At 32.1% G+C, this 24,364-nt stretch overlaps 1 protein-coding gene across 10 annotated transcripts in view; it reads left to right on the top strand.

The window, feature by feature from the left end:
• Mdr49 (Multi drug resistance 49) overlaps window positions 1–24,364 on the top strand; it is a 95,626-nt gene that overhangs the window by 40,284 nt on the left and 30,978 nt on the right. For 7 of the 10 annotated variants that reach the window (XM_087411105.1, XM_087411092.1, XM_011057604.2 and 4 more), the window contains one exon: window positions 15,827–15,963. In XM_087411105.1, coding sequence (XP_087267231.1) covers window positions 15,849–15,963 — 115 coding nt within the window. In that variant the 5' untranslated portion in view covers window positions 15,827–15,848. Of the gene's footprint in view, window positions 1–3,303; window positions 3,650–15,826; window positions 18,098–24,364 lie in introns of those variants that run through there. The other 3 variants (XM_011057608.2, XM_011057605.2, XM_087411086.1) reach the window with 3 other exon arrangements.

The following is a 24,364-nucleotide window of genomic DNA, read 5'->3' as shown; positions in this document are numbered from 1 at the left end:
TTAGCTTAAAACAGCAGAACGGTTGTTAGGGTTGCCGCCACACTAATTGTCATAGTGCAGTTATCATTTTCTATGCTTTTCGATGTTTTCGAATGAGAAAGCGCGTTGCGTCATGTCTACAAATGGCGCAATGATATTGATGATTATTGTTGATACTGATGGCGTATATTATCTTTAATATATATCATTTGTAGCTTTGTCATTGTTGCTCGAGTCTTTCGGCTAAAAAAAAAAATTTAAGATTAAAAAGATTATGTTATGTAAAAACAGATAACATCTTTCCGTATCAGTTTTTGAAGGAATCACGTGGAAGAAGAATTGAATCAATGAAAGTAAACTTCTATACATTTCGAATACTTCGAATATTTTTATTGCTGTCATGAATAATTGATTGAGAAAAATAAAATAAGAGTTAAGAAATATTTTTAGATCGGTCATTCTCGAAATTTGATTAATATATAATACATTTGATTAAGACGGAAGCAAATATCGTCTAATTCTAGATAAAACTACGTATAATTTTTAAACTGCACATATATCAGATGCAATAATTCAGTATGACTTTGCAACTGCAAAGTCGTACTGAATTTTGCGAGCGTTCTCCTTTAAGACGTCGTGTTGCTTTTCTCCCTTGAATTTTTTTGCGACATTTTCTCGCGGAATTCTCGTAATTCCTGTAATTTATACGACGCAAAGAGAAAGAACGTTCGCAAACAGTCCATGTCTTTTGCAATGAACATGATTAAATTAATGTTAGACTAAAGGAAACTTATTCAATTACGAGAGCATTCGACCTTTTTAAACATTTTTCGATTTAATGGTTTGATAAATACATGAAAAATTGATTTTATTGTAAACCGGCCATTCAGTAAGAATTTTCGATGATGTCTAATTAATTAAATAATTGTAGAATTATTATATATTATGTTCACTACTATTCAGATGTTTGGAACATTCTATATTCTTTAAATAAAATTTTTCTTCCATTCTTTACAGATGTAATTATTTTATTGAAAATATATCGAAGTTTATTTTTGAATACGCTATTGGAATGAAATTTAAAACAATATAAATTGAAACAATATAAATTTTCGTATATGTACAATTTAACAAATAAAGTTGATTTATCCTTCACATGAGGTGTTCAAAATATTCCCACCTTACAAATTCGTTAAATGTAAAGCTATTTATACATGTTTTTAAAATTGTTTCATAATTTAAAAAATTGTTTCTGTATTTAAAAGATGTATAGAATATTATCAATCATTATTTAATTGTAAAATATTGAAGAGAATAAAATTTAAGTTATGATAATAAAAATTAAGATATAATGTTAAGGTGTTAGAAACACTCTATGAATAATTACGTAACGTAGAGTTGAACTTTCTTTTTAAAATTTAAAGCTCTTAAACTTTTAAACGGAGACTCGATAATTTTTTTCGAATTTTATTCTGATAAACCAGAAATGTACTTTTCTATGGTAATATTATAGGAGGAAAAACCAAGTTAAGTGGAAATAATTATTGTGTCAATTTCGACACAAAATTTCCCCACGTATGATTATCAATTCTAACAGTCTTAAGAAATTTTCCACGTTGTATCTGATGCAAGATTACCGTTTTTAAAAATCGATTTTCAGTCGTACCTGGCATAACGTGCCGATTTAATTATTCGATTGCCCGAAACGTAATATCTCGTCAAAGGAACAAACGAATTTTCCACACTTGCCCAAACTGTTGTAATAAATCATATCGCAATATTGTAGATGATGTTGCGCCATGTTGCGCGTATTTGCGAAAGGGAGTGATTAATGACTGAAAATTATGGCATTGCTACCGGTCCTAGGCTCACATCCAAATACATTTCTAGTCGTACTTGAGTTGATGAAAATTGGCTTTATAATCGCTTTTGGAACGACGCAAACCAAATGTTTCGGTCAAAAGCTCTATTAATAAATGGAATTTACAGCGCCACAAAGTAGTAAATTACAAAGGATCATCCCGCCATTATCAATATTTAATAACTGATTATTTGGCTTATATGAAATCGATTTTTTCTAACGATTGTTACATACCGATAAAATCTTCTTATTCTTTATAAATATTCTTCATAGATATACGATTTATATTTTACTTTTATCTTATCGCTAGATTTCCCTATTTTATCTTTATTTCAAACCGGAAATTCCATTTCTCTTTTATAAGAAGGTATATTCAGTTTCTTTATTTAAACATTCAAATTCTCTAACAGATAGATCACGTTATATACTTTTATGCGTCATAAAAATTATTTACAGATTATTCTAGAAAGAATGTCTAAGAATATCACACGATCTTTCTCAAAGAAGCCCTCCTATAAAATAACAAATATAAAAGCGTACATTAACATTAATAATGTTAATAAACACGATAATACCTGAACATTAATGGATCTTGAATAATTAATGAATGACAATAAGAGGATGTTTGTAAATTACGTGAATTATGATTCAGTGATATAAATAATATATTTACTGTATTCTTGCGTCGGTGCGTACACTTGTGAAATAACCTCGGATTGACTTTAAGCTTCCAGACTAGACTTATTCTTTAATAAAATTTCAATATAATTCAGTTAAATTCTTGCAGAATTATAAAAACATGTAGCTTTAAGAATAAAAAAATTTGCTTGATAATTTTTTGGGGAAAAATATATTCTAAATTGACAGAAAAATCTGCTTAAGTGATGTCTAATAAAAACATTTAATATTTAATATTCCTATATATAATATTTTTATCATATTATGAATATATATATATATAAAATAAACAATGATATAATAATCAATGAAAATACAATGTGACATACATATTATTTTTTTAAAGAGAAGAGAAAAAAATGATCACAATAAAAATTTATAATATCTTAACGGAAAATGCACTGAAAATTATGTAAAATGGTAAATTTTGCGGTAAAGATTATTTAACAATATTTTGCTATATATCTTACATAAAAAAAGATGTATAGAATATTTTTCTGAATTTTCTGAATCTATAGAACATTTTCCTTGGAAAATTTCTGCATAGTGTTACGTTAATTAAGATGACGCAACCACGAAATCTTTCGAAAGATGCACAATCTCGATCAATGAATTAAATCACAAAACCGGAATCTTACATACATTTTTTGTTTCACTCATTTCATGATTAACCGTAAGATCGATTGTCGGCAAGGAAACTTTAGTTCTTCGCAAGCAATCATGTATTAATCCCCGTCTAGTCTTATCTACGCTCTCGACTATAAAAGACACGCATCAACGAACGATATCTTTAGTGATTCGAATTACCGCGCCGTGACTTCTCTTCTTCGCTCATCTCGCTCGAAATATTCTGTATTCTGTAAAAAGAACAGGATAACGGCGTATACTAAAACATTCATCACACCGTAGCGATTCACGTATTTCCCTCGGTCGAGTGCAGACACGTGTGATTCACATGTGATACATCCGAAGACGTGCGAATAGGAGAAATTCGCGCGTATCATCGCCAAAGGACCAAAGTGGTAGCTGAGATAGGTGATCGCAGAAAACGCTTACGACGGTTGAAACCCATCGCCGAGCACGTGAAATATATTATTTGGGATATCGCTGGGAGATAGTAGAAGAGAAAAGGTGAGTCCTTTCGCCTGCTTGGCACTGAAAGCAGCAAATTCGCAAAGAGCGAAATGTCGAGCACATTCGCGTTGATTAGATCGGACCGGATGACAAAGCGGTTGGTCAAAATATTTTCGAGATCTACCTGAGAGATTTCGTTCACAGAACATCGTGACGGTTATGAACGAGGACGTAAGCTGCCTTCTAAATGGATGGTTTGTTCGTTCGTTCGTTCGTTCGTTCATTCGAAGGGACTGAATGAAAAGTCGGAATGATCGCTTATACCGGACGTATGATTGAATCTAGGTCTCGTCACTGACACTTGATATTAAATGATCGCTATGTTTCTTGAATTGATTCACTATCGCGCGAGTAGAATACCTTTAATACTTTCATAACTTGGAAGTGGAAAGACAAATATTTCGTATAAAGCGAGACATGTCGTCTGTTTTTGTTTTAGTTAATTATCGACAATTTCTTATTTAATTCTAAGATATCACAGTCTTATTAAATTATAGTGACTAATTTGGCAAAAAAATAACAATAACAACAAAAATAATGATGATAATGATGATGATAATAATAATAATAATAGTACTTCATAATAATAGTAAGAATAATGTTTCGAATTTCTCGTCCATTCTGATTCTTTAATTTCTTTACTTTTATTAATGTGTTTGCAATATATAATATATTTAATATTAAATTACTTTTTTTTTCTTTTATTATATCTATTTTTTATCCATTAAATGAATTAACTGCTTTTTGGCATTATAAATACAGCATTGGCAAATACAATAATAATACATTTGAGATATTCCAGTGCTTTATGTGACCCCCCCTCTCTCTCTGTCTCCTAATTATGGATGTTGTATACTTAGCGAGTAAACAAGCAAGACCGCATGTGTAATAGTATAACTGTAATAGGAAATCAAGAGCAACATCAAAGACCAATGTTGGCCTATGACCTGTAATCCGTAATCACGTTAAATCAAGTATCTTTGATATCGCCACGCTGTATCCTTTCTCTCTCTCTCTCTCTCTCTCTCTCTCTCTCTCTCTCTCTCTCTCCCCCCCTCTCTCTCCTCCGTTTCTTTTAGCATATAAACTATATTCATAGTATTTTATACTTTCATTGAAAAAAGTTGAAAATCAAATAGAGAATCATTTGATATCATGTACTATTTTGCAAAAGACATTTAAATTTTGGCTGTTTGAAAAGTTTCAAGTTATACAAATTATATACTATATGAAAGAGCTACTTAATCGGAATCGAGTGTATCTTATCTTGGGTGAAACATCGGGAATGTGGAAGAAATCAAAGACAATAATGCTATCATATTTACAGATAAAAAGTTATTAAGTAAGATAGTAAGATTTCAAGATATCTCGGGAATTAAGCAAAAAATGTATTCTTACTTATACACATATAACTTGATGGAATTTTTCAAGCGAGGAGTCGAAGAGTGACGAAGAGTCAATTAGATCACGATTTCTTCAACTTTTCTAATATCTTCCCAAGATAAGCGCATGAAAAAAGCAGTTTTTTTCTCAAAATATCTCAAAATTTAATTAGATATAGATCAGAAAATAATTTTGTTAAACTATCAAAATAATTATATAAAATATTCAAATTGGTTACTGAAATATCAAAACTTTTTTCAGCGTTACTCACCATGCTTAAGTTTCTTATATAATTATTTTAATGGTCCAACAAAATTATTTTTAGATCTGTATACACCTAAATTTTTAAGTATTTCAGTACAATTCTTCTTCTTTTTGTCCGACACTTTATTCAACTTTGTTTAAATAACCTTTTAATATATGATATATTATTTATACCATCTCAAAACTTCATCCAGGTTAGTCAGAAAACAGTCATGTAACACTTCCTTTATTCATGGTACCAATTATTATTGGTATTGTTTATAATTTTTTTTCCTGCTGTTCAATAATTTTGCAAATTAGAAATTTTCGCGATTATTCAGATATTCTCGAGGAATATTTTACTCTTCTTCTCTTCGTAATAAAGTCTGACTTCGTAATAAAGACAACCCGGATCGATCTATTTTTATCACTTCTTCGACGAAGAAACCAACGATCTTTTAACCATTGCTGCCAAGTTTCCCGATCGCGGCGAAGTTTTCGATTGAATCCGCTTGACGCACATCGTTTTCCTCTTTTTTATATCCCTAAGTTTTAAAAAGTACCAGCTGGCTCCCAAAAATAAATTTGTTGATGTATGAGCGAGTGAACGAGTAGTACGTTTATGTGTGCTCAAGTCTCTATCTCGAAACCAAATTACAAATACGATTCTAAAAAGTAAAACAATGAAGTGCTTGACAATTATTAAATAACTTTAAAATTCTACTTCCAAAGATAGATTATAAAATGAAGTTCGAAAGTGCTATGTGGAAACCCAATGTGAAAGCTACCGCTATAAAATTTCTATTTAGTTCTTTCTATTTGTTCTTTATTAAACTCCAGTAACTTTTTAAAAAGTGTTACAAATATAATATTTATTAAATGTATACATATATATAAAACATTATGTTTTAATATAAAGAAGATTATTTTATTGACAAAAATATTTTTCATCTAAATATCAATATAATATTAAAAATAGAACTGTATTTTGAAGAACTTTCAGTATTCATCTTCACAGACAGGAAAGTTGCATTAAGCAACACTGAAATAGTATCATATTTTGTGAAGGGAAAAAATAAAATAAAATATTGATTATTATAACAAAATTTAACTTAAGAAAAACGGTAAGATTTAAAAAATAAACTTCCATCCTGAAAGTTAAGCAACAATGTAAAAGAAAAATTCACACTTCACAGTTTCCGCATACTAGACCTTTGTGAATATATTGACAATGGTATATCAAATATTTACCGGAATAAAAAATAACAATTGTCGATTGATACATGTTAGATTGTGAAATAGAGAAGCATGATATTGCATTGTACAAACGTTATTGAAAACACACGATTTCACAAATTGATAAACGAATTTCACCATATCACGAGATTTGTTATCTGAAAAGCCAATTTTACGTCGTAATTGATACATATATTCGTACATCGATTAAAAGTGAAAGTTAATTTTTTCTTATCTTATTTTAGAAATAAAATAAATTGAAAAATTATCTTTTTATTATTGTATATTATATTTAAATAAATAAGTGAAGAATGACTATATCATTGCTAGCAGTTATTAATATTATAGTAATTTCATTATTATTTTTATCATTATAATTGTAGATGTACTTGAGTATATCAATTATTATCTGATCTAATGTTCAATAACATTATATAATATAATAATTAACCCACATATTTTTGCAGTGTTCTCTAGTGTTACGTATTACTCTTGTGCCACACATGCGCGTGAAAATATTGTATCTGTGAGCATCGAAAGTAATTAAACATTCAAATTTATTTTTAATCAAGCAATTATCCTCAATTTACATTTACAATTCAACAGTCATTTATTTTCATTTAAAAACTCAATAAATCACTGATTAATGATGTGTACACATCGTGTAATTATCTGAATTAATTTCAGATTCTTTAACGATTTTAACATTAATTTTTTCTTAATAAAACTTTTCCTAGTCGACAACAATTTTGTCAATCAAATTATTACATATTGTAATTGTGACTTTAACATGCTGTAAGATTTTTATTCTTTATTTTTATCTTCTATTTTCATCTTTATTTTTTTCATCTTTAAGATGGAATCACATGATACTCGATTTCTTAAATGATAAGCATGGATGCTATGCTTGCTTTGATGCATACAGTCTGACGTTTGACAAATAACTATGAAATTAGTCATTTCTTTAATTGGTGCATGCAAAGAAATAAGCTATGAAATAATCCATAATAAATCTAAAAATCATGTATATATACTAATATGTAGCATGGAATCTATAATACTAGAGCGTCAAAATGTAATTGGTAATGTTTTTTCTAATCAAATTGGGTATCTATTAGTTTAACAGAATTTCCTGCGTTCCTTGCAATGACTTAGTATTAATCAATTGTTGGGTTTCTATAATATACAATAACTTTAACAAAATTCATGTGAAATTTGAATAATTCTAAATAATTACGGAAGTATATTCACATTGAAAGATTGACATTAACAGAAAGATGTGATTGACAGAGAATATCATAAACTTAAGAACTGTAGAAACAGAAAATACTGCCGGAAGATTTCATAACAAACAAGTTGCATATAAATTTGCACAATAGTAATTAGTTTTTTGTTACACAAGTATGACCGATAGTAGCACGTGAATCATGTTTACAATCTTTATTTAGCGTCTCTTATCCGGCAAGAAGTCTACAAAATTATGTTACTTATAAATCGAAGATAAATATCAACCGAAGATTCGTAAAAACACGAAGTTATAAATAATACATATATCAATAAGTATGTTAGAAACGTATGTTAATATTTATCCAATTTTTATTATTTTCATAATATTGTACATTTTTTGAAAAAGAATATTATTTTTATTAAAAGAACCATATATTATCATTTTTTAATTATATTTTATTATATTATATCTTACCATGTATTATAAGTAAAAATAAATTTTATATATACATATATTGCAAAAAATATGAAAGTCTTTCTCTCTCTCTCTCAAGAATATTTTATGTATAGTCGGTTTTCTAAAATTACTAGAATTCACACAATGTTAGATATTTCATAAAGATAACGTTCAGATTAATAGCGAGAGAAATTCTTATGGACAAGTCTGTTTCTCTCTCGCGTTGATTCTTATAACAGTATTAAACTGGAAACTCTCGTAACGGGATTGAACGGTCGACAAGTCAAGGATATTTAGTTGCGAGTGTTGAAACGAGGATTTTGAGCTTTGTTACTGATGGAAAGTTTACGTTTTAATCTCCTTTATTAAACGAGCGCTTTAATTTTCATGCAACGATTGCAATCGTCGCTGTTTAATCCATCATTAGGAATTAAACGTAATAAGGTAGACTAATAAAATCTTTTTTAAGAAATAATAAGATGAATCTTCCTTCTTCCATCTCATTTTCGTTAATTCGTCGTGTTTCCAACTCGATTCAGAGTAATTAAAGTCTATATTCATCAAATGAACGTTATAGAATTTATAACAGAAGTTTTTACAGGTCTGACAAACATATATTCAACTTGTGATCGGAGAAATGCTTGTGCTGCATTATTTTATTCAGGATGCAATGTAATATCATTGGTCGGAGTAGATGGACATTACTTCTCGAATGTCGCACTATTTTCATCGATTTTCACAGAATTTACCACTCTACTCCCGTATCCGACGTGCGGCTGACCCGTACGCGTTAGAACTACTGAGAGAACTCGTTTCACGACTTTTCTCTCCATCGTATTTCCGAGGCGCGGTGTCTCTTGGGGTGAAGTCAGTTGTTCCTTTCGCAGGTTACATCGAGATACTTCGTGTATCCCGGCGGATAAAACCTCGCCTTAGTAGGGATGATCCTACGAAATGGTCCCACGGTGGCCACGAATCGATTAGCTTCTGAAAGAACGTTGCTGGCACAAACCAAATTTCCTACCCCGTTTTATCTCGTTATTTCGAAACGCTAAAGTTTACAACGCGCCTCTTTCACCGCGACATATACCAACGAAAGAGAAAAATAAAGTAACTCGAAAACTCCTTCAAATGTGTACAAGTATCACATCAAACGGTCGCGTTTGTCAGCCATTGGCTGATAGTCGGTATAAAATTGTGTGGCTGATGCTTTAATGAATGTAACATTTAATTAAATGTCTTCTATTTGTCGCTTAAGAAATTAAGAAATTAAGTTAGCAGATTCAGTAATTTATATAAACATTTTATATAAACATTTAATTAAATTTAGATAAAAATTATATACATTTATAAAAATATATTAATTAAATTTTTATTGTATATATATTTAGTTACACAAAAAGAAAAAAAAACGAAAAATGTTTTACTAAAATATCTAAAAATTTAACCAGATGCAAAGTTGAAAATAATTTTGTCAGATAATCAAAATAATTACGTAGGAGTGGTTGGCAAAGTTGCGAAAAGTTTTAACATTATAACAACTAGTTTGAGCGTCCCACATAATTATTTTGGTAATCCAACAAAATTATTTGTAGGTCTGTATGTAATCTAAATTTTTAGATATTTCAGTAAAACCATTCATTCATATAAAAGAATTAATTGTGAGATCCTGTTCCCTCATTCGCAGATTGATTCAAATACTGCGCGATTACTTGTTCTCTTAGAAAGAAAATCGCAACTTTCGCGTTTCAACATTAGTTAACGAAGTTTGTGCAAGGCATTTCTTTTTTTCTCGTCCACGTAAGTTCGCTCTCTGCCAAGGATATCAAATCTTAGATTAATCTCTGGCATGATGTATCGCGCAGCCATCGATCTTCCTTCCACCTTTCGTAATAAGTTACAGCACCACATTACACTACATTTGCGTGAATATATTATGAATAAAGAGACTTCCCGAAGGGACTCATATAATTCGTATGTGTTGAATTCACCACGAAGAATTTGTGATAATAAATCTGGTGATAAAGCTAAAAACGGAATGTCATGCCCATCAAATGATAATGACGAGCTGGGTGGAATCATAGTTATATTTTATTGCATCACGACGGAAGTAAATCAAGTCTAATCTTATCTAAATTAATCGGTTGCTATTATCTAACTTATAGTACTTATATTATTGTTATTCAGGAAACAACTGATGGCGTCAGATGTTTGATAACATTTCTCGCAACTCACTTTAAGTAGTAATAATCCATTAATTATTCACATGTTGACTTTACTTTCACCAAAACAAAAACTTAGTGCTTAGGGAAGAATAATTTTATTAAAGTATCTATCTAAAAATTTAGCTAGATATAAATCTGAAAATAATTTTGTTAAATCCTTAAAATAATTACATAAAAAAATTCAAGCATGAGTAAGTACAAAAGTGTTAACATTCTAATAATCAATTTGAGCATCCTCTACAATTATTTTGATACAAAAATATTTTCCAACAAAAATATTTTCAGATCTGTATTTAGTTAAATTTTTCAGATATTTCAGCAAAACCGTTCTGCTATTATAGTATATTAAAGAATCCGATAAGAAGCCAAAAGAAATAAATTTTTAGCATTTCACAAAATTTTCGTTCAAAAAAAAAAGTCAACTCTATGTCTATTCTAAAGCGTATAGCTGCATGATTCAAGAGAGATCAAAGCCAAAAGCGGATCGAAAATCTGGAAAATGTGTATTCTTGCGATAGGTTTTGCATTTCTCTCGCATCCTATTCGCATAGTCGTATTCCGCACGAGCCAGGCATCGCATGAATACTTTCTCGCTGACTCGTTAGATTTAATTTACCGCTAAGCGAATAACCCGCGTTGCGTTTTCCTTCACGGCTTTGGCACTTCCACGTTCACGTTTTCCGCCCCTGTGGCAGCATCCTCCATTTGGAGAAGGCAGCGTAGAGCATTTCGTTCCGACGAAACGGATGCGGAAGCACGGTCGTGAATCGCTGCATTACGAGCTCGGCGCACTTCGCACCGCGCGCATTCACTGGCGAACCGCAAGAATCGTGGTCGGGTTTGAAAGTACGATGGAAATTAATTTGCCGAGCTTAACGAACCCAAGGCCCACAAAGCAGCGCGGTGGGTACTGCTGGTACGTCGTGTTAATTACATTGAAACCAGCAAAAGCAGGCAAACAGCGAAGACGGATGCTCATTTTTATATAAGCGAAAAGATGTCGCGATGTGCATTCGCGATCTGATAGTTGTTTTCTGGTATCACGAAAATATCAGTAGTTAGCTCATATTTGACAAATTTTGGATTAAATAATTAGAAATAGCAAAATATTCACAAAATGTCATGTGGTCACGATTTTTCATTATTTAATTTTCAAATTTATTCCTTAAGCTTTAAAAAACAGGGAGAAATTTTCTAAATCTTAGTTTTTTTCACAAGTAAGATTTATTATATTTCATTATTTTATTATATTCCTTGTCTTGAAATGTGACATTGTTTCAGCGTCACTACAGTGACTTTTCCATCCTATAAAAATTATATTATTTTTATTTCTAAAAAGAATGCAAGAATATTTTGTCATAATTAGCTGTAATGAAAGTAAATATCAATTAATATTCTTTCATAATTTTTCTCGTATTGTTTATGGAGTATGATATAATTGTTAGTTCCCATCTCAAAGAAAGATCCATCTCTAATTAAAATAGAATATTTTATTTACAGCAGCTTATTGTAAAGGAGAACTTGGTTTACAAAAATAAACTTAACACTCATGCATCCATCTACGAAGAGAGAGATTAGTTTTTATAACAAAATTAATCTAAACTATTCCGCGCAAGTTGTAAAATAATAAATTGCCGATCTTCTGAACACGTGTCTCGAGAGTCGCGGACCGCAGAGGATTACAAGACAGTCTCGCTGTTGGAGGTCGGTTGGGAAATTAGTTTCCGAGCTTAATGGAGTTCCATGAGCGCGAAAGATGGGCACCTCGGAGGCGACGACTGCCGACGAAAGTTTTCGCAACTTTCGCAATTTTTTCAATTAGCCGCGATTTTTCAACGGCGCGACGGAGCGAGCGGCGTGGGTGAGAAATGAAAGCAGGTCCCCGTGTTTGTTGGACTTCACTCTACTTTGTGATTCCGTCCTAACGACATTACTGTGTATATTGGGAAAGTCAAGCGACGTTATGAAAGTCTTAGTAGCCCGCCAAGTTCTTTATTCCGAGAGTCTGCGAGTGGCCCGGCGTTCATTCTTCCCCTCGACAATAACTTTTCCGTCATTAATGGACCGTATTGTGCGCGCTGTATCGTGTCGAGCGATCAAAACACGGCAAATGCGTCTCGGTATCTCGGTGACGGTTACTTCCGCCCGACTTCCGGTTTGGATCGATGATTTACGATCCCTGAAAAGAACCGAAAAGGTTAAAAATTGTGCAGGCACGTCTGAAACTATGCTCACTCGAATCTACTGTGACCCGTTTCTATAGACACATCTGTTCTTTTCCCTATTTGATCTGTTCTTCCTTTAAATTTCTTTATTCTTTATTTAAATATGATAGAAAATGCCAACACGGTCAAAATTAGATGTTTCGAATAATATAATATATATTCTATATTAAATCAATTTATTTCAGATATGATTGACTGCCGATAACGTTCGGACTTTCAACATAATCAGTCTGAAATGTTAATAATCTCCCTAAATTAAATTAAATAGAAATTCATTTCTATTTTTTTATTTAGATTCTGGCAATAATATATCTATATGTATGCACATGTTTCGTTTCACAAAAAAGTATCATAGGATATTCACAATTAATATTTTAAGAAGAATATTTTTTCTGAAGGAATAGCAATGATTTCGGCATGACAACGAGAGCGAACGGAGAGTGGATCGCACGAGAGAGATAATTTATTTGTTGAAGCCAATAAGTTGGTTGTACCAAATCAATTGAAAAGGGGAAATTTCATAATCTCTTCCGCACAAGGCGGGTTCAGGTGGGAAAAAAAATCTCGTTCGCTCGAAGGTGAGCTTATTGAAAAATAAACGACAAACAGAATTAGAAAATTCTATTATGAAATAGAATAATAATCTGAAATTGACATCGCTGTTCCCTTTCGAGAGCATTTAAATATCCTCGACTTCAATATTTCAAACGAGAAAAAGAGGGGTTTCGTTAGTTATGGAACAAAGCTGAAATTTTTCTTTTAGCGCGACAGATTCGGTAATTAATTTTCGAACGGCAGCCAATAATTCATCCATGCTTCGTTTTATTGCAAAACACGGGACGAAACATGATGCGATCGATAATAATACAGCGATACGAGACTAATAAAGTTCTAACGACAAGTATTATGTCTAGATAAAATAACGAGCGAAAGGAGTTTGCGATCTCATTCGATATAGGATGATTTAGTAATTTAGTCTAAACGTGATTTAGTCTGTGAAACTCGGCAAAGTGATAAGAAGTTATCTCGAATTAATTGGAAATGGAGATCAGTCACGATAACGAAAGTTACGTCATTCTAAAAGCGCAAATAATTGTATGGGCTCTAACACCATCCTAACTTTGACCATAGTTCTGATTATGGCTGCAGTAATAATGATCATATGATCACGACAAATAAATGGAGTGAAAGTAGTTCATCAAAAATAGATCGGAATATATAAAAAATCTGCATACTAAAAAATATGGATGTAGATTTAACAATATGAGTGTTAAATATAATTCTCATCATGTTGATATAAATACTAATAGAATGAATTCAATACCATATTGGTATTAAATCCATAAATATGACATACAGATATAAATGCATTTCCTGATATTAGTTTCTTTATTCCGTTAAAAAGAATTGGACATAGCATCCCTCTTCAATTCAATATTCTAGAGATAGAACAAGCCCTCTAAGAACACAAAAATAAAAAAAAAGCTTAAAAACAAAAATATATAACAAAAATACCACAAATAATACAGCAACAAATAATACAAATACAAATAAAATATAAAAATAAACTATATAAAAACTGAGAAGTGTTACAGAGTGAAAAACGAAAAGAAATTAAAATAATAATTAAAAATAAAAACTAGCTTGTCTCATACAGCAGGTGACTATTCGTTTAAATGCGCTTAGTATAACAGTATCTTAGATTCCCTAATGGTGATAGGACAATGAAAGAAGAGAGAGATAGATAGATAGATAGATAGATAGATAGATAGAGAGAGAGAGAGAGAGAGAGAGAGAGAGAGAGAGAGAGAGAGACAGCACGATATGTTTCAAGTTACATCACTCTTTCTAAACCGAGAGTGATAATTTCATAGAAATACGCAATCTATTTTTATTATGTCTACGATTAAATTCACACCCATAGTATCAAATCTACATATTGGTATTTATATCAACATCAATACAATGAAAATTATATAAATTGACATGATGTTAAATTCAAATCCATATTTTTTAGAGTGAAAAAGATATAAGGAAAATAGTTTATAGAATTGAAAATGTACATATTTAAAAATCTACATACACTCTAAAAAGTATCCATGTAAACACCATGTAGTGTTTATATATTTCTCACCGTGTTGTAGATATTATTATAATACCAACATAGAGAAGAATTATTATATAGATACGCATGCTATTAAATCCATACCGCATCAAGATCTGTCGACCAAATTTAGCACTTCCTTGTTTATTGTGTTATACAAGGAAAATGTTGGACATGCGGTTCGTATAATTTCAAACGGAACCGGAATAAAACTCTTTCGCGTATAGACACGAGAGACATTATTAAGAAAAAGCTTGCAATTGTGTGATCGCATTCGTGCAATCGTCACAATCCATTCAATCGGATCGAGGGCCGCGTGAAATGTCCCTCGTCAGTGCTTTTTCACTGCTCTAACGAGGTCTTGTTCATCCACCCTTTTCACCGTGTTCTTAAAAGCCTAGCGAGTCTTCATCTAACATCGTTCCTGGTCGATCCCCTTTCGCCGCCGGTACCATCGTCCGGTTCTCTCCTTTAACGACACGAACTTGATATCCCGTCTGCATATCGGAAAAGCCGTCGATCCGTCGGCTGGATAAAGTTTCGTTTTATTCGACGTATCGAAAAATCGAATCGACATTTCCCTTTTACAAGAGATCGCAGCGCGCGTGACCGACGCGACAGGGAACAGGACTCTTTAACAGGATGAAACGTCGAGTGAATTCACCGTTAATATTAATGCAGCTTATAGTGACCGATCGATTAATTAACGCGACTAGTATGGTGTCTAATCATTGTTTGGACGGAGAGTATTTCGTTGCGCAAACATATGATATAGTGGATAATGGCGGGAGTAAATAGGGGCACTATTGTAGCGCAGTTAGTTAGACTAACTGCGCGTTTAATTCAAGCTAACTGTTCAACTTCGAACTCTCAACAAGGATTCTCGCTCTTTATTCGATATTTATGTAATTAAAATTAAAACGTCGAGAATACAATAAATGGTAAAGATAAAAGAGAAAAGATTAAATGAATTAAGAATTAATTGACTGTAAATTCAGTTTTTATCTGACTTAATTAAAGGTTTAGATCACTACGAGATAATTTCACCATTTTCGTTTTTTCTTGTAATTGCAGAGTCGTTAATTAAGAATGCACAATGACGCAGCGAATTTATCCGTTGTCCACGAACCCCCGAGAGGGGTCACCGGATATCCAAATGGAGACGCTCAAAGAAAATCATTCTCCCTATCAAAGAAGAATCCTATCGAGATGTAAGTATTTTATAGTCCGATGTAAGTTCATTTAAAAGTCTTTTCATTTATCACGTTAATTGATGTGAAATTAAGTTGCGAATAATCGATTGTTGGATTCGTGAAAATAAAGTTTCATGAATTACTTAAAAAAATCTAATAGAATGTTACTTAATTTCATATCGCATAATGATGTAATATGCGATTTTTATTAATCAAATTTGAGTGACTTAACTCAAGTGGCTTAAGGCACAATTAGTCCTTGATGTGTGTTTCGTTTGCTTCAATGCAGAAGCTTGCACGGAAGAATTCGTTTTCGAGTTAAACGATTATGATTATCCATGAGTATCAATGTAGAATGATTATTTATCATCTCGCGTTTAAATTCAGAACAAAATCTTTTATTAAATATTAATACTGTAGACAGAAACATAATGATAAAAATAGCCAGCATTCAACAAAGAAGAGACAAGAATAATTAATAAAAACTAACGCAAATGTCGGAGCGCATTACCCAAGTAGAACAATAAATGATGTCATTTTGACGTTATCGCAAGTTATTGTTCTACTTAGATATATAAACATTTATTGTTGAAATATTATATAAGTATCACAATTGCAATCGCGAACATGTCGACCATGATTTTAGTCCTCTTCAGTGAACAAAAAATACAGAAAATATTAAAAATTAAAAGTCTAAAGAAATATTATAATTAAATAAAACATAAATTATATACATAAAGAACGATTTTGCTAAAGTATTTAAAACTTTAGCTACATACAGATCTAAAAATAATTTTGTTAAATCATCAAAATAATTATGTAAGAAATTCAAGTATGATGAGCTATTCTATCAAATGTATATGACATTCTAGCAATCAGTTTGAACGCTCTATATAACTATTTTGCTATTCCAACAAAAAATTATTTTTAAATCTATATTTAGCTAAATTTTTAATATTTCTAATTAAAAACCCGACACGTTAATTTGTATCTCGCATTTTTATATTGTATTTCATGCTCGTCCCACTAGAGCGAGAGACTGTCTCGTTTCGTCATAGTTTATGACATCGGATAGTTTATTACACAGCGCGCCGTCTGTACATATAAGTTAGTCCGCTATACACCTGCACTGTGAAAAGCTCTTATTATCCTGGTTTTTTAATAAATTAACTTTAATAAATTAACTTTAATAAATTAACTTTTTGTGCATCCTTAAAGTAATGGTTGGTTCAATTAATTTCATGCGTCCACTGAAACAGGATATAGGTTCAGGATACGGGTTCACTGCATGACCACTACCTTTTTTTTTGTAATCTCTGTGTTTCGGTCATTCGAGGTGCGCGTTAAGAATTTCTCGACATCTCGTAATTCTCCAGTGAGAACTCATATGTGTCAAGTTGTCGACCTTTTTTTTTCTCAACACGCGTGCCACGATTTTGTTTGGTTCAACAAAAGATTGCGAGTTAGATTGAAACGAAGGGACAATGACGGACTCCCTAGACACGAAAAACGTGACGAAGTTCGACGGACAAAATTTCCAACAATGGAAATTTCAAATGAGAGAAATTTTCATAGAAAATGATCTACTCGATATAGTTAATGGGACGACAGTGAAGCCGGAGACAGCAGGAGAGCAACAAACTACTTGGTTACAAGAGAACGCCAAGGCAATGGTACTCTTATCATCCTCGATGCATTACTCGCAACTGAAGTACCTAATTGCATGCGATAGCGCTGCTGAAATGTGGGCAAAACTATCGGCGATTTACGAACAGAGTGCAACAAGTAAATTACTATTTACAAGGTTTCACGAATATCGCATGAAACCCGTTGACTCAGTATCGCAGCACATCGCTAAAGTAGAGAACATGGCGAGAGAACTCAAAAATGTCGACGAGGAGGTCTCCGATATTACAATAATAGCAAAAATCCTTGGATCTCTACCAGCCAAGTATAACACTTTCGTGACCGCTTGGAATAGCGTAGAAGCGGCCAATCAGACCATGTTTAACCTGACGCAAGGACTTATCAAGGAAGAGATGCGACTCACTGCAACCGATGAGACGGCGAGCGCGTTGGCGTTCAATCTGAAGCAACACAAGGAGAGATTGAAAAAAAAGCAGCAACAAGGAGATGGCCCCGAGCAAGTGAGGTATAAATATTACGAATATCGATACTGTCAAAGGGCACGTCGTCCCAGATTATAGGAAGAGACGCAATTATTAAAAAGATTGAGACGAAAAGAAACGCTACGCGAATAATAGGTACAGAAACAGTACCGGATCTCGACGCGTTTATTGCGAGTAACAATGGTCCTGTTGTTTTTCGAAGAGTTCTGAACTAGTTCTGGACTAGTGCAATAAGTTAAAGTGAAACAAACTATATCCGTTTCATTCTAACTTATTGCACCAGTGTATATCAGTTTAGAATTTAGGATAGAAAAAGAATAAACCTAATTCTTCTGCGATCGATCATGTAAACACGGACTTATGGTTCTTCGACAGCAGTGCTTCGCAGCACATGAGTTTTCGAAATGGTTTGCGGAATTCAAGGATGATTGAACTGGTTTTCGGCATGTCTATTTTCTGCGGCATAAAGATGTTTAACGCACTCAAAGAATACGAGGCGATGGTCCTTAACAAATTCAGTCGAAGAATTTAAACAATACGCTCTGATAAACGTACGAAATATTCAAATTATCGTGTTCGTAATTATTTGAAAATTACGTGGTATTCAATTGGAATTTTCCGCATCATACTCTGAAACAAAATGGCATTTCAGAGCTTGAGATGCACATTATTGTCGAGAATGCTCGGACAATGTCGTTAGCAAAAAAAATTATCTGCTTGTCTCTGGACCAAAATTGTCAATACGGCTGTTTGTGTGCAGAACTTCATCTTCCCGATCGAAATTAATAACGTACGAAGCATGGACTGATAAGAATCTTTTGTACGTAAAAATTTTCGGGTGTGTATATTCATGTTTCGAAGAAAAAGTGGATCCAAAATAAAAAAGCTTATTTTTGTCAGTTACCAAGGCAATTCAAGAAGTTACGGACAGATTCAAAAATGAACAAAATAATCTCGTAAGACGTTAATTTTAATGAGTTTGCGCACACAGAATTTCGTACACAAAACATATCTTATCTAAGTGAGGAAAGCGTATCAATAACGACGGTGAACAACTAGAGCAACCAAATGACTTTATTCAACGCGATGCGAATCGGTGCGAGAATGAGCGACACGCGACGGATTCGGATGATAGTTCGCGACTAAGCTTGAGGCGTAGTTTATTGTTGCGCGCGCCATGTCGATACGAGGCTTGCTTTACCTTGCACGCTGAACTGAAAACGTACAATGAAGCCGTGATAGGGAAAGACTCGGAAAAATGGATTCAAGCAATTCTTTGTGAAGAGTTAGCAGCTTATAAATAGAATCGAACGTGGGATATAACGCCTTTACTTCGCGATTGTAGAGTCATAGGATATAAGTGGGTATTCAAAATGAAAATTACGTCATTGGATGAAGTCGTACGTTATAAGACACGCTCAAGGATTTTTACAAAAGATAGGATTAGATTATGATGAAATTTTCTCTCCTGTCGTGCGATGATTCTGTTGAACGCTTTTGTCAGTCGCAGTTAACGACCTTGAAGTATATCAAATGTCAAAACTGCTTATTTAAAGCGAATTAAAAGAAGAAATTTATATGCATGTTCCTAAAGGTTTCTAAAAGTTGCGTTCTAGACAGCAATTCAGTATGCAAACTTAATAAAACGTCATACAGCTTGAAACAAGCCGGACGATGATGGAACAGAAAATTCGATGCGTTTTTAAAACAGTTCAAATTTATTCAAAGCGGCGCTGATAAGTGCGTTTACATCGAGTCAATCAATAATGATAAGGCGTATCTTGCGCTATATGTAGACGACGGCTAATAGCCTCAAAATTGGAAACCATCAATCTAATCCTAGATATCCTAAAGGATAATTTCGACATTACCGCTAGATAGAGTCGATTATTTCGTGAGAATGCAAATCGATCGCACCAGCAAGGCGATTTTCATTCATCAAATATTGAATCAATTTTGCATAGATTCGCGACGCGCAAACTGTCAACGTACCCGCGGATTCCTACGTTATTTTAGAAAAGATCCATAGCAACGATGAATTGAATGATATCTCATACCATGAGGCCGTCAGGCCGCTCATGTTCATGTCAATCGTTTAGATATCCGACATATAGCGTACACTGTCAGGCTTGTAAATAGATATCATGTCTTAGCGCCGAGATATTACTGTGTTTCCAGATTTAGAAAAACATGGCAATCTTCATTAGCAAACCGTCAAGCGAATATTCCGATATTGAAAAGGTATCAGAAATCAAGGTATAATGTACAGAGGCAGTGGGAACGAATTCAAACTGGTTGGGTTCTCGGATTCCAATTACGCCAGCGGCAAAGATACTAAGCGCTCAACAACTTCATTTATTTATTTAAATTAGCAAACGGATCCGTCTTATGGTGCTCAAGACGACAGAACACAGAGTCTCAGCACCACTGAAGCGGAATTCGTTGTAGCGAGTGAAGCAGCACGAGAGGCGATTTGACTGCGCGAACTAACAATAAGTGATATCGGACATCAATGCAAAAAACCACTCTGTACAACAATCAAAGTGCGAGCAGGTTAACAGAAAATCCAGAGTTTCATCGATGTACGAAGCACATTGAGATTCGACCTCGTTTTATAATAGAGAAATATGCGAGCGAAGAAATTAATGTCTACGTATGTATGTAAGACCAAAAGGCGGACCTGTTAACCAAATCAAGCGTGTGATCACAAGAACTATGTAAAAATGTAATCGATATAATATCAAAAACGTTCAATCAGTGAAAATTAAACTCGACGCATTGATTTGTATCTTTGCATTTTTGTATTTCATGTTCGTCCCACCAAGGCAAGAGACTATTTCATGTAGTCATAGTCTATGATACTTACACATCGCGCCGCCCGTAAGTTAGCTGCCATAACGGCATTGTGAAAAGCTCCTGCTGTCTTGATTTACTTTCATAAACTTTTTGTGCATCTTTTTAAAATAGAGAGTGACTGGTTCAATTAATTATCTGCGTCCACTGGAATAACTTCAGTAAAACTTTTTCTATGTGGACGCTGATATTTGCAGAGTATTCAATATTTATGTAATATTTTAACAATAAATATCTAAACACTACGCTCCGACACTCGCTTGGCTGTCATTGGTTTTTTTTATTGATTTATAGAATAAATTTTTTTATTTCTATTTTTAATTATTGTTTCGTTGTTCGAATAGAAACAAGTAATTGTTGAATAAACATTAATATGTCAAGACTTTTTTAAACGAGCAATTATAGTTACTCCATAAAATAAAATTCGTTTTTAATTAAATAAATACAATACTATAAAGTTTTTTAAACGTTTCGACTTACGAAGTCTTCCTCAGTGAAATACATAACAACATTTTTGTACAACTCTTTACAAAGTCAATGAACTTACAATAATACAATAATAAAAATTATCGCTCTAGATTAATCTTACATATTTATTTCTTCGTTTAGATGTTACGGATTGAAATAAGTATCTAGTGAAGTTTGAAAGTCCAAATTATAAAAGTATGTTTTATTAAAATCTTCGATTATTATCGAGAATCCAGCTCAATCAATGATTTCATAAAAAATATACGATAGTCCGATTGAGAATTTTTTCAATGACTATCCTACTATATTCTGTATAATAAATGTCAATTTATAATTAAATGATTAGTATAATTAATTGAACATTAATGAGAAATTATGTTCACAGCTTACGTTAATTTATATAAAATAGTCTCTTAAATTAAAATCAAAATCAAAAACTGTGTATAATAAAACGAGTACAATAAAACAGCTCTTGGTTATCAAATGTTTTGAAATGGACTGATATTATAGGTCAAAGAATATAAATATATTATTAAGTCATGATAAAAACAAGTACCTATGTTCAAAAACGTTATGAGCATATTTTTCTATATTGATTCACGCAGCTAAAATAATGCGTAGTAGAATGGACACTAAACAAAATTCGTATAATCATCATAGATTTAATTTTAATTTTATTAAATTAACTTTTGCTATAAATATTTCTTTTTTTATTAAAATAATAGATTGACATGAAGTATACAATTGTGCTTATTGAAGCGTGTTCGAAACTTGAATTTTTGAGACATTATAAAAATCATGTCATTCCACCTCATTTAAATTACAATAAAAGTTAAGTCTACATCATCATATATCTATTAGAAGATATGACAGATGTCTTCGGATTTTAAAAAAGAAATTACTAGACATTGAAATTTTTGATCTTTAGAAACATTGACTTTTTGCAGAAAAAATTATCCTCTATAACTTGGAGCTTAATACATTCATTACCTAATTTTAACATTTGGTTTAACATCCTGGACCGATATAATAATTTATTCTATAATTGTAAAATAAGATTATTATTGAAACATAAAAAAAAATTTAATTTGTTGGTACACAAGAATAAAATTGATAATTCCAAAAAGATCCAATTGATACAATTTTCTTGCATCTTAAATAATAACGATAAAATTAATAAAATTTAGTCCTAACAAATCTGTTATTAGACCTAATGAGTTAATCAATTCAATTTGTTGAGACATCGATATCTTATCATAGTTTTTGATTTATTTATTATAATACATTAGTAATCTTATTCGTAATTGATCTAACGTAAGGAAATACAATCATTCCTTATTATTTCACCTTCATTTTTATTATTTGAATTATTGCACTCAGTTATTATTGTAGATCTATTGACTGCTAAGTTTTTAATTTTTTATTTTATAATTTAAACTTTCAAATTTCTGACTAGATACCTATTTCAATCCGTAACATCTAAACGAAGAAATAAGTATGTAAGATTAGCCTAGAGCGATAATTTATATTATTGTATTATTATAAGTTCGTTGACTTTGTAAGGGACTTTATAAAAATGTTGTTATGTATTTCACTGAGGAAGATTTTGTAAGTCGAAACGTTTGAAAAAATTTATAGTATTGTACTTATTTAATTAAAAACAAAAAAAGAATTTTATTTTATGAATAACTATAATTGCTCATTTAAAAAAGTCTTGACATATTAATTATATTGCATGTACATAAGCCTATTTTTCTATGGATAAACATTGTTTTACTAAAAAATTATAAAACGATAAAATAATTTCAAAGAACTAATCTAGAGTGAAAAATCATAAAAATATACTGGATTATTATGTTTTCTATCACAATTATATAATCATATTGTTATGCTTATCATAATTATATGAATATGCTTATCATAATTATATGGATAAAATTTAAAATGTTATTGCTAATAGCAAATTATATACTTTTCCAAATCGTTGTTTTTTTCGTGATTAATATGAGTAAAAAAATATTTAACTTTTTTTAAAAAACGAAGGTTTTCTTTGAAAATAATTGTACTTGCTCTTTTAAGCAAATAGATTAATATACCTAATGAGTACAAGTTCTCATTTAAGTTTCGTGATAAAAGTGAACTACGAATTATTCAATTAACTTACCGCCTGCGAGGAAAATGTATTAAGAGGCACTAAATGTCTTACTGTTGAAATTCCGAAGACCGGCATTCGTTTTAATGCTTTTACGAGAGTCACGACTAAGAAAGTTTCTCCAAAAGACAATCGATTACAGATCTTGTAAAATATAGGGGTCGTGACAGTGCCGTAACGAAATTTCGAATCAGAATTGCAAATAGTAGAAATCATCATTTTACTTAATTTCTTTTTATTGCATTATTTTATTATAAATCCGCGTAAGCGCGCAGCGAAATATTCTCAAAATAATACATATTTTTCTGGAAAAAAAAACCGGTAAAACAATAATCCATTTTCGGTATTTTCTGTCACGCTAAATATCTGCCTTCGATAATTTCTAAAATAAATTTTCGCGAACTTATGTTCGACGTAGCGAAACATAACTGACGCTAATACGCCATCTTCGAGTATACGCGGCACTGTTATTACGTCAGGTGGCAAAGCTTCCTATATTCCGTACCAATCGTAGATTTGTCGGGGGAGTTTCTAACAGCAATTACGTCGCTAATGGAGCCCCCACGGAGAGATGCTGGTCGACTTTCGCCAAAGTCTCTCATCCAGGACTACTCTTCTGGTTCCTGGACTTTGCGACGACGTCGAAACTTCCCGCGGATCCCGGATAGTTTTTGCGCTCCCGCCGAGTTACCCGGGAGCATCCTCATTGATCTTTAAATTGCGGATTTACGGAGATCCTCCGTTTGATTCACGATTTCTGACCAAAGGGATCTTGTTGGATGAGATTCGTCGAATCGGTTTCCTCGGAAAGGCAATA

Source organism: Acromyrmex echinatior, chromosome 1, assembly GCF_024713525.1.
Source record: "Acromyrmex echinatior isolate Ae372 chromosome 1, ASM2471352v2, whole genome shotgun sequence".
Lineage (NCBI taxonomy): Eukaryota > Metazoa > Arthropoda > Insecta > Hymenoptera > Formicidae > Acromyrmex > Acromyrmex echinatior.
Note: the sequence above shows the minus strand (reverse complement) of the source record. Positions and strands in the feature narration are given on the sequence as shown.